Here is a 15,453-nt window from a genome sequence, read left to right on the forward strand (position 1 = left end):
AGTTACAAAGATAAGCAGCGTGCTTTTACCTGCAATCCAAGCATAACCTGAACATTCTGTCTTTCATAAACACCCGAGTGGTTTTCAAACAAAACTTAACATGCTCAGAAACTGCTACACAACAACTTCTCGCTGTGTGGATTTATTTTTCTTTAAGTCTTGTGTCCATCTTTGTGGCATTTCAGGCGTGGAAATGAGCCCTCCTTTGGCAGCACACCTCGGCGTATCGGCGGAGGCCGAAGGGTGGTTGAGGATGCCTCAGAGGAGGAGACTGACTCCCAAATCGACTTCAATGGAACAAAGGCTGCTGAGTAAAGGATGTCATACAACCAAAAATCAGGACAGCCTTCCAGGACGACGACTTCCAATTAAAAAGAATCACTTCAAAGTCTGTTATGTTATCCAGGCCTTCCGTATCTCTTAGATATATTTACAGTCTCCCATTTCCAAGAGTGTACTGATCTATCTTCTTGACTCAGAGCACCTTTTCTCTGCACTAAATAATCTGGCCTCGATTTCAAAACGGGGAGTTGTTTTGTTGGCTCTGCCCATGTGTGATTTGCTGTCTTATGTTTTAACTTACACTGTTTTGTACTGCACTGAATGACTGATCCATTTTTATGTTATATTTTGTACGTGACTAAAGGCTCCTCTAATTACCACGCTAAATTGCCTGAATGGCCTGTCTTCTCCTCAATAAGTCACTTAAGAAGTTATAAAAGAAACATGTAAATCTTTGGACGTTACTAGAGTCAGTGACTGTTGTCCTGTTGCCTGTGACTGCTGTCAGTGTTTTAGAGCAGCGCTGAAGTCGTTGAACAGATTGAATGAGAAGGATATTTCTGTTCTCCATCTGCCACTCGGTCAGTGCTGCTGTTTTTATGCCAACAAATATTTAGCTGTTCAACATTTTCGGCTCACAGTTTTATACTTGCACTTTTCTTGCGCTCAGGCGTTTTTCATAGCTTTTAATCAAGCCCATAAATATAAGAATATTTTATTTTAGAGACTTTATTTAGCCTGAATTATGAAATCACAAGGCAGATATCCCTATCAGACACAGATGCACCCCCTCCCCCCCCATCCCTTTAGTCCAGGTTTATTGTACATGTTGAACATTACCCCAGACACCCTCGACCAAAATATTCTTATTTGATGACGTTAAATATGTAATCAACTCATGTTTACAGAACACCTATTCTATTATTGTGAACCACCTGCACAACAAATAAAGATGTCAAAAAAGCACACATATATATTCCTTTTTATTGTTTCTGTCCTTGTCAGTAACTGCAGAGAGCAAATTGGAATCATCACAACAAAACTTTACCATCACCTGTTCAGTCAATAGAAAAAAACAGTCGGAGAAATGTTGGTTATCTCAGGCACATACAGTTTGAAGTCCATATACAGAAGCAGTTGCAAAAGTGATGCAAACTTACACCCAGTACACAGTGTTTGTGGATAACTATTTCGGTTAACTCGTCAGTTATTGAACGTCAAACAACAACAAAAAAGCAGGAACTCTATTCCTAAAACGTATGAACCACAAGTTAATTCCTACAAATAGGCTACACTTGAAGTATACGGTGATGACTGCTGTTTAGATTTGATATTTGCACTGTAACATTTGTGAAATAAACTGCTGCACGGCAGTAGTGACAGTGATGGATTAACCAGAAAACATTTCAGGGAAACACTCAATAGTCACTTTAATTGACCCTTATTCCCCCATTCAAAAACCTGTCTCTAAAAAGGCAGGACAGGATATCTGATATCAGTTCTATGCCTACACAAATATACTTTGTACTGTGCTTATCTTCAACGACTTTGATAAAATCTATTATTGCTTTGTCTAGCTCCCATCCCTCCAACACACACAACCCCCCTGCAGCAGTCAGGAGATCTCACACTTGTAAAATTATTACTCTACATTCAGTAGCGAACATGTAACAATCCAACATCTTCAGTCAGATACAACCTGTAGAAAAGTTACTAGTAACATGAGCTCATAAAATTAACAGGATAACAAATTATCAATTCAATTCTCCGAGGCACAAAACGTATTCTATTCCCAATGTTGACATTTACAAGCATTGTTCGTCTGCAGAAACAAGACGTCTGTTTAATGGCAGAAGGAAGGTGTTAAAGAAAGGACCAGGATCAAACTGGATAGCTGCGATATCAAACCAGCTTGAAAGAAATAGACAGTCCATAATTTCCAGACGTTTGGCAGCAGGAGGAATAGATGCCCCATTTAATTTATTCAAATCACTACCGCAAAGCAGAATCTACAAGCTAAAGAGGTATACCAATGGTGAAGGCAGCGAAGGCTAAAATACTATCACCAGTTCCTGGCATCCACTCATTTGCTCTCACTGAAGAGCAAAGAGCAGTGGAGTCTTTCAAGCCAAAAATGTTGGGGGCATAGGTTGGAAAAGTGTACCGTGTTTTTTAACCAACTATTTCTAACGCACTCCCAGTGTAGTTCTGTGCTACATTATTAAAGCCCAAAGTTAAATGTTTCAAAACACTTAATTAAGTTTTCATGTTTAAGAGCCACAAAATGAGTGGGAAAAAAACAAACCCATTACCATCACGGTTGATCAGTTTCCATCCATCAAACCTTTGGTTCAGACTTTCTTCATATCACATTTTGTATTATCCAACCTTTTGGTCCCTTTATCAGCGTCTTAATAGGATGCTGTCATATCACTGGTTCTATATGAGGTCCCCATCTTATGATAAATGGAAGATTGCAAGAAGACATTATGTCGGAGGGGCCATGCTTTAAGATCCCTGATGGACTTGATCCACCCAAAAATGCAAATCAGTAGATACAGAAGTTGAGTAACATTTTTTAAGAAGCTACCCACCACAGTGCAACAGACACAGCAGAGGATAATGTGTGATCAGTACGCTCTTCATTCCTTGATATTACAGACGCTGAAGTGCTGCTTCATATGATGGATATGGTGTGATAATAGCCTAAGGCGGCAGAATTCCATGTGCTAATTAAGTGGGGCATGGACAGAGAGAGAGAGAGAGGCGTTCTCGTTCAAAGAGTTCAGCAGGACATGTAGCGACACGGGAAGACAGCACAGTTTGAAGTCCCACTGCTGTAGTTTATTAAGGAGGGAGAGTGGACAGGAGGTTGGCATCATGGATGCCTTTCTTTTACTCTCATAGCAGGATCTTGACCCCTCCCTGTGGAGACTGGGCACCTTGGGAGACTCCTCTCGGGGGAGCGGGTCCGAACTCTAACCGCTTCACTAAACTGTAAGACAAAAAGGGAGCACTGTAACTCATGAGCAGACCAGAGATTCAAATAAAGCTTTTACTAGTAACTTACTATGGTCCTTACTAATAGACTAAACATCTAAAATATTACATTAAATATGAAATAAAGTAAGTAACAATAAGAACAATGCTCAAGTTGAAAGAGCAGATTTCTGTTTCCCATTCCCCTTGCCAACTTCCTCATTTCATGAAGTAACAGCATGTTTGTAAAGTGCTGGATGTTCATGAATCAAACATTAACATTCTGTTCAAATGTTGCTCAACATATCATATGATAATTCATTCCAAGTTAGTGTAGTTTCATAACTTTGTACTTGTTGTTTCATTTGCAAACAGGTGGGTAAAAATTTCATTTATGAAAAAAATTTAGATTCTTATCTTGAGATTTTAAAGGGGCTATATGTAACGTTCAAAAATACTGCGTTTGTAGTGACACTGCAGGCCGTTTGGCGAACTGCACCAGTAACCTGTTGCTCGCTCTCGCTCGTGTGCTCGTCATACGTGCTCGTACGTACACAAACGAGCATCATCATCGGCCATGAAACACTGGATATTTACCGACATAATGTTTACAGAGGAGGTAAGTGGTCATACACATGTGAGAGTCTGTGAAGGAGTCTGTGTGTCTGTATTCATTCTCCATCCTACAAACGACAGTCTCTGCAGGCACTGGCTGAGAGCAGGAGTGTGTGATACGTTTGTACTGTTGATCTCTGTAAGCGGATTGAGGAGGACGTTGAGAATGCGCATAAAATGTCACTTCCTGGAGCTTTCGCGGAAAATACGACCCGGGGAAATTTTTTTACAGGCAACAAAGACAGACAGTGAACATTTACTTTTTCACATCAGTTAACCGTTCGCTTATTAATGGGCGATAAAAACGTTACATATAGAACCTTTAAATAGAGTCATAACTTTCAAAAATGTATTTATTTATTTTTTGGCTAAACAGTCACTCCCTGCTACATGCTAAGGCTAGCTCTTTAACTCAGTAGAATGCCAAATAGAGCAGCAAGAAATTCAGCCAGTCTCACAGATAACTGGATTAGATCCTGAAGTATGTACTCATTCAAAAATAGACTTTGGATCATGAATCCAGAATCGAAAATAGATTCTGAATCTAATGGACTCCCAGTTGAATGGACTCCTAGTTGCAAACAGTTAGAAATGCTGCGCCATTAAAACCTCATGAGTTCAAACATTCAGTAACTATAAGGAATAAAGAAAACCACAGCAGTTTTTTTTCCCCTCACCTGTCAAATTGAGGAGGGGGGCTCATGCTGGTAGCGTGGTTGTCAGCGCCTCCTTCTATACAAGACGGACTACCTGTGGCTGCTGGGAGTGCTGGTCTGCTGACTGAAGTGTCATATACAAAGTCTCTACAGGACGCCAACTTTGACTCCAGATTCTGTTGAGCCAAAAGAAAAAAGAAAAATCAATCAGGTCTTACATGGAAAATCCAAATGTGCAGCAGTGAAAGCACAGTCATCTGTAAACTTTGTCTTCAATGGGAACTGTACAGATATCATTTGAAAACTCTTACTCCAACTTTTCTTAGCAGCTCCCCAACGATGTTGAGTGCAGATATTCTAGCAGACGTAGTAAGAGGAGTCCCAGCTAATCCATCACCTTAAACACAACAGATGTTAGCAGCCAAACACTTTTATATAGTATGTTGAGGCATAGTTAATATCACCATCGTCAAAGTTTTACCTCGTCTGATACTGGAAGCAGGGGGCGTGGCAAACGAGCTGATGGGTTTGGAGGGTGTGACGGGGATGGATGAGTTAGCAGCTGAGGGGCATGTTAGATCTAATCGATCTGTGTCTTTGCCCAGGCTGCTGGACGGCCGTCTTTCCTTGTGGCGTACAGCCAGCTCCTGCCGAAGATCTGACAAAAACAAAACACAGGTATACTACATGTCAGCTTTTTGTAATGACAAAAAAATCATTGTATGTATTTTTTAAAAAGAAAATGGAGTGACATTAAACTACTGAGAAAAGGGGAATCCATGAAGTCAAGACAGCTTTGAAGTGAAGTGCATACATACATTCAAAGTAAACAATCCTTTAGCAGTGAAAACATTTTCCTCGAAACAACTAAACTTGTAACACAACGCAAGCAGACTGCCAGCATACACATAATGTACAGAGGAAATTGGTCCATAGGTTTGTCACAATACCAGAATTTAAAAATACATGACACTAGCATAAAGCTAACGATATTAATTCCAGTTTACCCAGTTTCTTTATGTGAGAAACTGTTTCAACTCAAAATACAAAAGTATATGTCCTTAAAAAATACACACTGTAGATGTTATGATTGTATTGTTTCCCCCTTATCTGGTATGGAAACTGCTCTGTCGCAGACCGTAAGGCGCTACAGCGGGTGGTAAAAACCGCCCAGCGCATCACAAGGTGTCCACTTCCTGCCATTGAGGATGTCCAAAGAACACGCTGTCTGCGGCGAGCTCATGGCATCCTTAAAGACTCCTCCCACCCTGCCCACAGACTGTTTACCCTCCTGCCCTCCGGCAGGCGCTTCAGAAGCCTCCGGACCAGAACCAGCAGACTGAGGAACAGCTTTTTCCCCAGAGCTGTTTCTCTACTGAACTCTACCCCCCGAACTCTGAACTCTGTCTCTCTCTCTCTCTCCCTCTCTCTCTCCGCACCCTGCTGACCCCCCTTTCCCCTCCATATCACCTCACACCCATCATCCCCCCACCACTCCTCCTGGTCACACACACACATCTCTCATCCATCTGTATTATTGTATTATAGTATGTTCATATTCTTTAAATTATCTGTAAACTTGTATAACATGCTCACTGCATCTTAATCTGTATATTATAATCCTAAGAACACACTTATTTTGTAGCATTACTTATTTATAGCATTTATTTATATTTATAGCATCCCATTAATCCAGCCATCCAGATATACCTCATAATTAACTTTTTTTTGTCTACATCTGTAAATTTTGCAATTACTGTACATAGCACAGAATTACTGTACATAGCACAGACTTTTGCACTTTCTGCTTATTTGCACTTCTGGTGAGATGCCAAACCTCATTTCGTTACTCTATACTTGTATATGTGTAATGACAATAAAGTTGAATCTCATCTCATCTAGCCTGGCCTAGTTAGGTGTTAAACTGCTGTTTTGGTTTAGGAGACGCAGGAAAGGGAAGAGGCAAAAAAGGTCTGACTTGTCTCGTCATTGACTGGCTCTACCGTCAATGTCACACTCTAAATTTAAAATCTACAGCTCAGCTACCATTGGATGACTTTTAGATACAACTGACCAATCAGAGGTCTGTGAGCTACTGTTGAGAGGGGGGAAAGGAGAGAGACCTGTAAACACTTTGATTTCATGAAAGAGTCTGGAGTTCTTACACTCAGATCTTTTGTGCACTAATGATTGTAAAGTAATACACAAATTCATTTTCACATTCACAGTCAGGGATAAATCTCCCTAAATGTGTTGCTGCAGTGCAGCTACAGTGCTGTAACAGTATAGAGAGGAGATCACATGGTCCCCCCATAACGCCTCAGCAACTATCAGATGGAATGCATATCGATACAGGTGCGTAAAACTGCAGTCTGTATAAGGATATAGTTTTCTCTGAGTTTGTAAAATATGACAATCTCCTGTCAGCAGACTCATTTGTGATCCTTAAAGGTTATTTGAAGTTGAAACCAACCCTACCATGTGAATGCCCTCATACAACTCCTGAGTTCATTGATCAGGTTGATAACCAGCCTCGTGTGAGTATTCAGTTTGATCTTGTTTGTTCGGTCTATTGAAGCCAGGCAACCAAAAGCTACACTTGGTATGTTGAAAACATATGCAGTATACCCCGTAGGGCTCTGGTATTGACAATACAAGCAAATCTGATAGTAGCTGTGATGAATAACTACACTTTAGTAAGGTTTAACCCTCTGAGTAGATTCATCTACCATTAGACAAAAACACAACGAGTCTGGAAGGACGGGAAAACAAAGTCAAAAGTTTGTTGGTATATTTGATTAGCATTAAATTAACTCAGTTACAGCCCTTAAAATCCCCCTTTACATTAGCAATAAAAAAATACTAGAAACTGGATGAATAGGTATTAAAAACCAAGCTTCAATCAGAAATTATTAAAAACTTGAGAAGCTATAGTCTGTGTGTGTTTGTGTGTTCACCTCTGGCTTCATCCTTGAGCCTCTGAACAGACTCCAGCAGGTTCTCTTTCTCATCCAATTCACTCTCCAGGAAGGCATTTCTCTCAATGACGTGGTTCATCCGCTGCTCAAAGTCCTCCAGTGACATGATGGTAGCCCTGGGACAAGAAGAGCATCAGACGGTAAAAGTTTAGTATCCGAGCGACTTTGTGTGTCTATGTGTGCTAAAGTCAGAGTTAGACAGTTAGTTTGTCATTGCATGATGCAGCCAATGAGATAATTACATAAGACCTCTAAGACACTGACCTTTTGGTCCTTTCCAGGTCATCATTGGATTGCTCCAGCTCTCTGATGTATTTCTGCAGGTGATCTCTCACTGCTTTAGTTTGTGCCAGATCTTCCTCTAACGTGGTGATGTGTCTGAAAGCATCCGAATGCTGAGCCTCAAATTTCTCCTAAAACAGCACACAGAGATCAAATTCAACATTTACAATGGCAGCTTTACATCTTTGTATCAACTAACCCTCCACAACATTTAAACAAAACGATGTGTCATTTTTGATTATTTCTCCTTCTCATCACAAACAACCTTCAAGCAATCAGGGGTTTATAACACAATGCTGCATACACCTCCTCTATTAATGTTCTTTTCCCCATGGACTGCTGAACAAAAATAGAAGTCAGCTGCCTCATAGCTAGGTCGAAATTTTCCATGTGGCATTCTTGTGAGTTTGGGTTGGTTTAAGGCAGTGTGTGTTTGTTTGAGTCTGACTGAGGGAACAGCAACTAACTGGAGCACCAGATCTCGTCCTGTTCTGTGGGGGCAGGGGTCCATTTATATTCAAGGTGCTCTACCTTTATGCTCTCCAGTTCTATGCGGAGTCTGTTGTTGTCTAAAAGCAGCTCTTTGTTTCGACTTTCACACTGCTTCAGCTCGGTTTCCAGTTCTGCTTCGTAGTCTCGACTCATTTGCTGAAACTCCTGCAGCTCCTCCTGAGCCTCTTCAGCCCTGAGGACAAAACAACATTACAGCCCACGTTGTTCACCATGTGCAAAGCTGTGGTTGTTATCATAGTTGCCACTATACAGTATGTACCAATGGATGCCGATAAGAGTAGTTATGCACAATGTTACCTTTGATGATGTCTCTCTGCCTGCTCCTTCCAGAAGCCCAGCTCTTCTTCTAATGATGCAAACATGCGTGTTGCTGGTTCAACCATGTCTGCAACTATTAAGGATGGGGGGGGGGGGGGGTCTAACTGCAAAAATGAAACACAGCATAGCTTTAAACCCTGTCCTGATCTGCCAGGAGTAAACAGGCAAACTTCCCATCAAAACTAAGGTCTTTGAATGCTAACTAGGTCAGCTAGCGTTAGTCCACTGCGCATTGTCCATAATACGAGTTGTCAATATCTGACATGTGATTTACCAACATATACTTGTGCTTTCATTTATTTTCATCCGGTAAAAGAAAAATAATTTGAAAATTGACGCGTGTGTTACTTTTCAAGCGGTGTCAGAAAAGTGTATACAATGGCTTAGCCTTTGAGCTAAGCTAGTAGAGCTAGCTGGCTAAGCGACTTGGCCACATTCTGTTATCTCCTCCACACACTGTGCAAAACAGAAAACACACAAACTCACCTGCTTAAAAATAAATGATTAAAACATTCCTTAGAGATGTGAGTGTTTGTAGGTACGACAATTGTTTCTAAATTTGAGCAACAGCCGACGTATGGTAATGCTGAACCTAATCTGTGGTTACGTTCACCTCAGGAAGGGTTTGACCCAATCCAAATCCAAACGAGCCTGCGATTCTCGATCGCAATTGGACGAGAGGAGATGACGCTTTTAAAATATTGTCCAATCACAACCCTCAAAAAACTTAAAGCCTCTGAAGGAGGACCCCCAACAACCGAGCCAACCACTTCTATCTTCTTTTATTTAAGTGACCATTTTCACTGCAGTTGTTGTCTTGCATTTATTATTGGTAAGTCTCCGAGGAAGTTTTGTTATGATCATATTGTGAGCCATTTGAAAGCCCGTCCGATATGGAGGACGAGATCTGACAGAAGTATAAATAAATTAATAAATAAATAAATGTATAAATAAATACTGGAATAAATAAATAAAAGAATGAATAAATAAATAAATAAATAATTAAATGCGTGAATAAATAAATAAAAACTGGTAAATAAATGGGACATAAATAATTAAATGTCTTAAATTTATTTCTACATTTATTTATTTATACTTCTGTCAGATCTCGTCCTCCATAGTCCGAGACTAATTTACACAAAAGTGCCCACGATAAAGAAGATAGAAATATGCTACTATCTCATAGCCTACTGCACTGCGACAAAAGTGTACATAGACCATAGCTTAGCTCAATTCATAATCAATTAAGTATGAACTTTTTAGGTTACATTTTATGAAGGACATTTTTTTCGATTTCTTTTTTTTTTATCGCAGTAGATTGACATAGAGTTTAAGTATCTGTACAATAACTTACGTGTGGTCGATACATGATTAAAAATGATGATTAGATAAAAGCCGAAGTCGACTATAGGCCCTAGTGGAGCAGGAGGGAGAAATACGTGTGTGTGTGTGTGTGTGTGTGTGTGTGTGTGTGTGTGTGTGTGTGTGTGTGTGTGTGTGTGTGATTTCATGTAATTAGTAGCTCATTCTTTTTTTAATTAGTAGGGAAATCAAAGTCCCCATAATAAAATGCATAGGGTTCAAATACTTTAAAAAAACAATTTATTCTCCTCAAGAATATTCATTCATCTTTGTCAGAAAATGCAGCGCATTATCATTCCATCAGTTCAGAAAACCCATGGCCTTCTTAACTATCGACATGAATAAACAGTGAACAGCGGTTTTCAAAAGCCATTTACAGACAAACAATCAGAAAATCTGGACAAAGTCGCTCTAGGGGTTCTTGCCATCCCTAACCATCCCTGTCTGCTTCATTCCTAAATTGAAAGTAGAAAAAACTTGCTCCAATCACTATGTCTTTATTACCTAGACTCAACTCTCAGTACACCTCAATTCTATATTCAGAAAATTCAACGTCACTCATTCTTAAAGGGCAAAAAAATAAACTCTTACACCTGAAAAATGAATTAACAGTTTCATTTTAACATGGCTTGTACCTAAAATGATGTTTCAGTGCGGGTGGTAATTTAGAATACTGAGGAAAACAATATATTCCGTCCAGAAAAAAAACAGAAACAGGATTTTCATCTTTTTTTTAAATAAATAAAAGGATAAAAGGTCAGGAGTTAGCAGCATATCGCTTCAGGCCTATATACTTGTCACGTTTTCACACACAAAAATTAAACATCTGAGAGGTAAAGGGTTCACTGGCCAAACTATATAACTGCAATTAAGTATCCCCCTGTGTTCTGCCAACACAAATTCAGACAAAGGTAAGTGCTTACAGTACATCTATCCCATTTCTTCTTTTCCACAATAACAGTAGGCCTACTTATCCTCATCAGGCCAGCTATTCATTCATGAGTAGTGAGGCAGAGATATCTTGAGTAAAATAAAACACACTGAAGGTTAATATGACACATAATGACTTTGTTTCACTTCAGCTTCATAGTCAAAAAGGTTCCTCCTGACCTCAGAGGGATTATTCTTCAGCTTTAGTAGTTCCTTTGTTGTTCTTGCGTGAGCACGTCTTCTTACTGTCCAACACGTCAGTCTTCACCTGACCCAGAGTCCGCAGGAGGCACATGGTGTCAAACCCCTCATCTCCAGCCTCTTGCAACAACTCGAGCACCTTTGAAAAAACACAGGCAACATAGTTTTCAAAGTAGAAACAGCAGAAGACTAAGTGACACCTTGTAACCAATATACTTGACAGACGGCATATTTTCGCTGTGACCCACCTGCAGGCACTTGAATGACTTGAGTTCGCTCAGGTTCTCCTCCAGGAACAGCAGATAGATACTGAGGTCGTTGTAAACAGGTGTGACAACACCCAGAGCACTGAAGCCCGGCAGTAGCTCGTATGGCCGAAGAAAACCAGAGCTCTGGTGAGCTGGTCCAAGAGCAGCATACACCACCAGCGGAACAAGAAGCACATACACCCCCAGGTTAATGTAGCTGAGCAGCCGGAATACACCCACCGCCACAAGCTTACACTGCACAGCGGCTGGCACCATACTGTCATTCCTGAGCACCCCTGTACGCAGGTCACATGGAAACTCATCAGTGAGAGAGGCCAGGCGGATGTAGTAGCCGAGATAGATGCAGGCCAGCAGCAGGATCAGTAGAGTCAGGCTCCGACATACTAGATACTTGACCACCAGGCAGTGGGAGAAGCGCTTGGTCTTGAGATACTGCTCCACTAAAGGGTATTTGAAGCAACCCTCTGTTAGGTCCAAAGCGCTGCAGCACAAAAAGGCACAGGGGCATTTAGCATGAGGTGTAAAAGGATCCAAAAGCCAAAGTATCCCGTTAGAAATTAACAAGAAGTACAGTCGCTCGCAATAACAGGAAGATCTGCTCAAAAAAATCTGCTCAAATCGTTGCTGCTCAAAAGTGACCCAAACACTCCCCTTTACCAGTGCTGAGATATTATTTGACCTCAGACAGACGAATGCTTCACAAAACAAAGGCCTCTCATTCACTGACCTTAGTGATCTTAAATAATCTAAATTAAAGCCCAATTGTGTTATTGTTTTTGTATGTAGAGCATGTTTTGAATTTTTCTGATTTTATAAGGTGTTGTGAAAACAGCTCTTGCTCAAGTCTTACAAATGGCTATGTTTGTATTATGAATGTATTATAAGAAGAAGATAGGCCCGCACACTTGCTCAAATGCCACAAAAATTGTGAATTGATCACAATGTTTTAACCAGATAAAAATTATCACCTGAAGAAGACATCTGGTTGAAACTTTGTGATCAATTCAAACTTTTTGTGGCATTTGAGCAAGTGTGCGGGCGTAGCTCAGTTTGTAAGGACTTGGTTGGGAACTGGAGGGTCGCTGTTTCAAGTCCTGGTGAGGACCAAATCTGGAAATTAGTCTGGTAGCTGCAGAGGTGCCAGTTTACTTACTGAGCACTGCCGAGGTGCCCATGAGCTAGGCATCAAAAATGTGTGTACAAATATGTTGTATTTCCATTGTGTTTTTGTGCACAATCTATTTAATATGATGTTCTTGATGCTATCAAAAACAAATTGTACACAGTTGTGATTCCTTCTATTTTCAACAGGACAACAAAATCAAATTTAAAAAAAGGAAAAGTACAGTTAATTAAAGCGCATATTTCTTCGGAACAAATGTTTTTTTCATCCAGTCAAATTGTCGAACAAGATGGGTTAGACCTGCAGGTGGCTGGTGATAAAAGGGTACTTACCTCTGGGTGTCCTCAGGTGCATCTTTGTTGTCTAAGGATGCTAGATTCTTGGCTAGTCTGATGGCACGATTATAAAAGCGATCCAATTCCTCCATAATGAAGTTAAGATCCGAGGAGAGGTGCGGGGCTGCAGTGAAACGCCAGAGCAGGGCCGGGATGTATAAGAGGATGGCCAGTAAGAGCAGGATGTATGGGAAGAACTGAGGGAGGAAACAGATTAGAGGAAACCTAGTTTGTTGATCAAAGGAATAATTAAAAACACAGACATGATTATAGTTGATACACAGTAGGTCAATGCAAATTTATAGCGAATTCAAACAGTTAATCACCACGTCCTTTGATCCCTTCATTAAGAAAACCAATGGACTTATTATGATCATTCCTTAATTAAACCATACTGGTCATAAACCCGCTTTATTAAGTCTTAAAAGAAAAAACTCCCAATACCCCAAACCCATGAAATTCCACTGTCAGCACTGAGGCTTCCCAGGCAATGTTGGGGGTGGGGGTGGAGGTGTACCTTGTGCAGCCATAGTGGTGAACTGTCAGCTTGTTGCTGTACAGCTGCCCAACAAAATGAATCCACATATGCAGCCTGTCTCCAAGAGAAGTTGGTGGGGGCGAAGCAGCTGATCTGAGTACCTGATTGAAAAAGGGAAATAATGAATCAGTGCCCACAGGTGTTTTAGTGATTGAGCAAACAGAAACATACACTTTGAAAACTGTCAGCCCTCTCTGCTCTGCACTCTGTTTTCAGGACGCCTTCCCCTATATGTGTATAGGGTGTATGTTCAGTCAGGCATGGACAATTTGCAAATGAGCAAATGACCCAGATAGTCAATAGATAATTAAAGCAGCACAAGGACTGGTATGTTAATAACACAGAATGATATAGGCACAGTCTCAGTAAAGTATTTTAATTTTGTATGTAAAGTACCATTTAACTCAATAAACACATCAGTAAGTAGCTGTAAAGTAAATGCTACATAAAGGAAATCAAACTTCAGTTTGTGTTGGAGCAATTAGCAATGGTCTGACACAATGTGGGAAAGCCTATTCTCTAAACTGACCAGCACAATTTACGTAAATAAATTGCAAGCAATAGAAAAAAAAACATTACAAGCAACATGTAGATTATTGTTAACCCCTTCCGGAATAACTTTATTAGGGAAGTTACAATGTTACAGTGATACAATTTAATTTAGCTGAGTTCAACTATACAAATAAAGAGTAAATAAGAGTTATACAAATAAAGATTGATAGATTTCATCATGTTTTTGTATTAATAAAAAACGCTATAATTTAAAGAAGTCAATGGTTTCACATATAAAGCATTCACACAGGTGCAAATGGATATATTGATCTGCTTAGTTTCTATTGGACCGGTATTTCCATAGCATTCTTGTGATTATCAAAAATAATGGCTACTTGTTTAGTCTTTAAGTCATGCAGCTGCACAGTAAACAGTGTGTCCAGGTTCGCTGTGTATTGGATCCATCAATAGACATACTTGCAGATAATGCTAACCACAACAGACGGGGGGCTTTATGATCTAATAAGATTATGTAGCTGTAGCTGCTGATGGTGCTGTAGATATCTTGTTTTTCCGAATAGACATGAATATATAATGTCTGTTTCGTGTTAACAGTGACTTGAGTCCATGTGGTACCAACTAAAAAAAAAAAGGCTTGATTACATGAGCTCAGTTTAAAAAAAAAATGTTACCATAACAATTACCACAATCACCATCAGCAGCAGTGTGAGAGCATGATGCGTCGGGGCGTCAGAGCGCCAGAAGGGTGGAGACTTGAACCACACCTTCTTCAGTAATCGCACCCGTCTCGTCATTTATTCTTCAGGTTCACCTATTCATGGTTTTCACATTGCTTCACCACGTGTAATTGTGATGATTAAAACAAATGGGTTGCAGCAAGAAGCCTGGTCAATGCATTATTCTACATTGATGATTAAAATTATAGCATCAGATGATAAAGTCGCAATAATTCAATTACTCACCAACTGACACCTCTTGAGCAAAAGCGAGCGAGATGAGGAACAAAGGCAACCCCACGGCGAGAAACGTCACTATTTTGTCCACCGCCAGCTCCAGACGCATCCCTTTGTACTTCTCCTCCGTGGGGTCCTTCAACAAAAAGTCGGAAAAAACGTACTCGGTAGCTACATGGGCAATCGCCATGACTGGAAACAAAAAGCGGGCTTGTCTAATTGATAGAATATAAAGTCTCTGGACAATAAAATAAAATCGAACTATATTTTTTTAAATTATCTAATTAAGCTTCTGTGGTTTTAATTCATTAAGCACTTCTCCAGTGAGAATAGGTTGTGAAACGCTGAGCTGTTATAGACAACCCACCAGAGCCTGACTGGGACTGATGGTTCAACCTGCTGTCCCGTTACTGTACCCCCGACATCACAGCCACCAGAGGACGCTACCTGACTGTAGGCCAAGTCAAAACATATTAAAACAATATTTACAGTCTATGTATTCAACCTGTTAAATTGTAGGGATTTTTTTTTCTCATCAAATATGAAAAAGTTAGGAAGAGAGTTTTTGATGTTGGTAGGCCTATAGTAAAATTAAATTGACAGTAA

The 15,453-nt window shown here is 40.2% G+C and overlaps 3 protein-coding genes across 5 annotated transcripts in view; 1 reads left to right on the top strand and 2 right to left on the bottom strand.

Moving 5' to 3' along the window:
- Window positions 1-1,250, top strand: part of myh11a (myosin, heavy chain 11a, smooth muscle) — a 26,300-nt gene extending 25,050 nt beyond the window's left edge. For 2 of the 3 annotated variants that reach the window (XM_020653290.3, XM_065953565.1), the window contains one exon: window positions 186-1,250. In XM_020653290.3, the coding sequence (XP_020508946.2) occupies window positions 186-315 (130 nt within the window). In that variant the 3' untranslated portion in view covers window positions 316-1,250. The remainder of the gene's footprint in view (window positions 1-185) is intronic. The other variant, XM_065953572.1, reaches the window with a different exon arrangement.
- On the bottom strand, window positions 1,250-9,253 carry LOC110005336 (nuclear distribution protein nudE homolog 1). Its single transcript, XM_020660703.3, has 9 exons — window positions 9,110-9,253; window positions 8,603-8,727; window positions 8,324-8,477; window positions 7,775-7,923; window positions 7,490-7,626; window positions 5,014-5,190; window positions 4,844-4,929; window positions 4,554-4,708; window positions 1,250-3,277 (listed from the first exon to the last, which is right to left on the bottom strand). The coding sequence occupies exons 2-9, from the start codon at window positions 8,686-8,688 to the stop codon at window positions 3,184-3,186; spliced, it is 1,038 nt and encodes a 345-aa protein (XP_020516359.1). The 5' UTR covers window positions 8,689-8,727; window positions 9,110-9,253; the 3' UTR covers window positions 1,250-3,183.
- Window positions 9,254-10,206: 953 nt separating this feature from the next.
- LOC109998443 (pannexin-1-like) lies at window positions 10,207-15,246 on the bottom strand. Its single transcript, XM_020653288.3, has 5 exons — window positions 14,857-15,246; window positions 13,361-13,482; window positions 12,841-13,040; window positions 11,365-11,866; window positions 10,207-11,255 (listed from the first exon to the last, which is right to left on the bottom strand). The coding sequence occupies exons 1-5, from the start codon at window positions 15,035-15,037 to the stop codon at window positions 11,106-11,108; spliced, it is 1,155 nt and encodes a 384-aa protein (XP_020508944.2). The 5' UTR covers window positions 15,038-15,246; the 3' UTR covers window positions 10,207-11,105.
- Window positions 15,247-15,453: the final 207 nt, after the last annotated feature.

This window comes from Labrus bergylta, chromosome 1, assembly GCF_963930695.1.
Source record: "Labrus bergylta chromosome 1, fLabBer1.1, whole genome shotgun sequence".
Taxonomy (NCBI): domain Eukaryota; kingdom Metazoa; phylum Chordata; class Actinopteri; order Labriformes; family Labridae; genus Labrus; species Labrus bergylta.

Bases quoted from the DNA above. Each gene is read 5' to 3' on its own strand.
- LOC109998443 (XM_020653288.3), bottom strand. From the start codon at position 15,037: ATGGCGATTGCCCATGTAGCTACCGAGTACGTTTTTTCCGACTTTTTG. The intron at 13,483-14,856 runs GTGAGTAATTGA...TTTTTCAATCAG, and splicing joins TGCTCAAGAGGTGTCAGTTG to GTACTCAGATCAGCTGCTTC. The intron at 13,041-13,360 runs GTACACCTCCAC...TTCCTCCCTCAG, and splicing joins CACCACTATGGCTGCACAAG to TTCTTCCCATACATCCTGCT.
- LOC110005336 (XM_020660703.3), bottom strand. From the start codon at position 8,688: ATGGTTGAACCAGCAACACGCATGTTTGCATCATTAGAAGAAGAGCTG. The intron at 7,924-8,323 runs GTAGAGCACCTT...GTGCTGTTTTAG, and splicing joins TAGAACTGGAGAGCATAAAG to GAGAAATTTGAGGCTCAGCA. The intron at 5,191-7,489 runs GTGAACACACAA...TGTTTTTGTCAG, and splicing joins GCTCAAGGATGAAGCCAGAG to ATCTTCGGCAGGAGCTGGCT.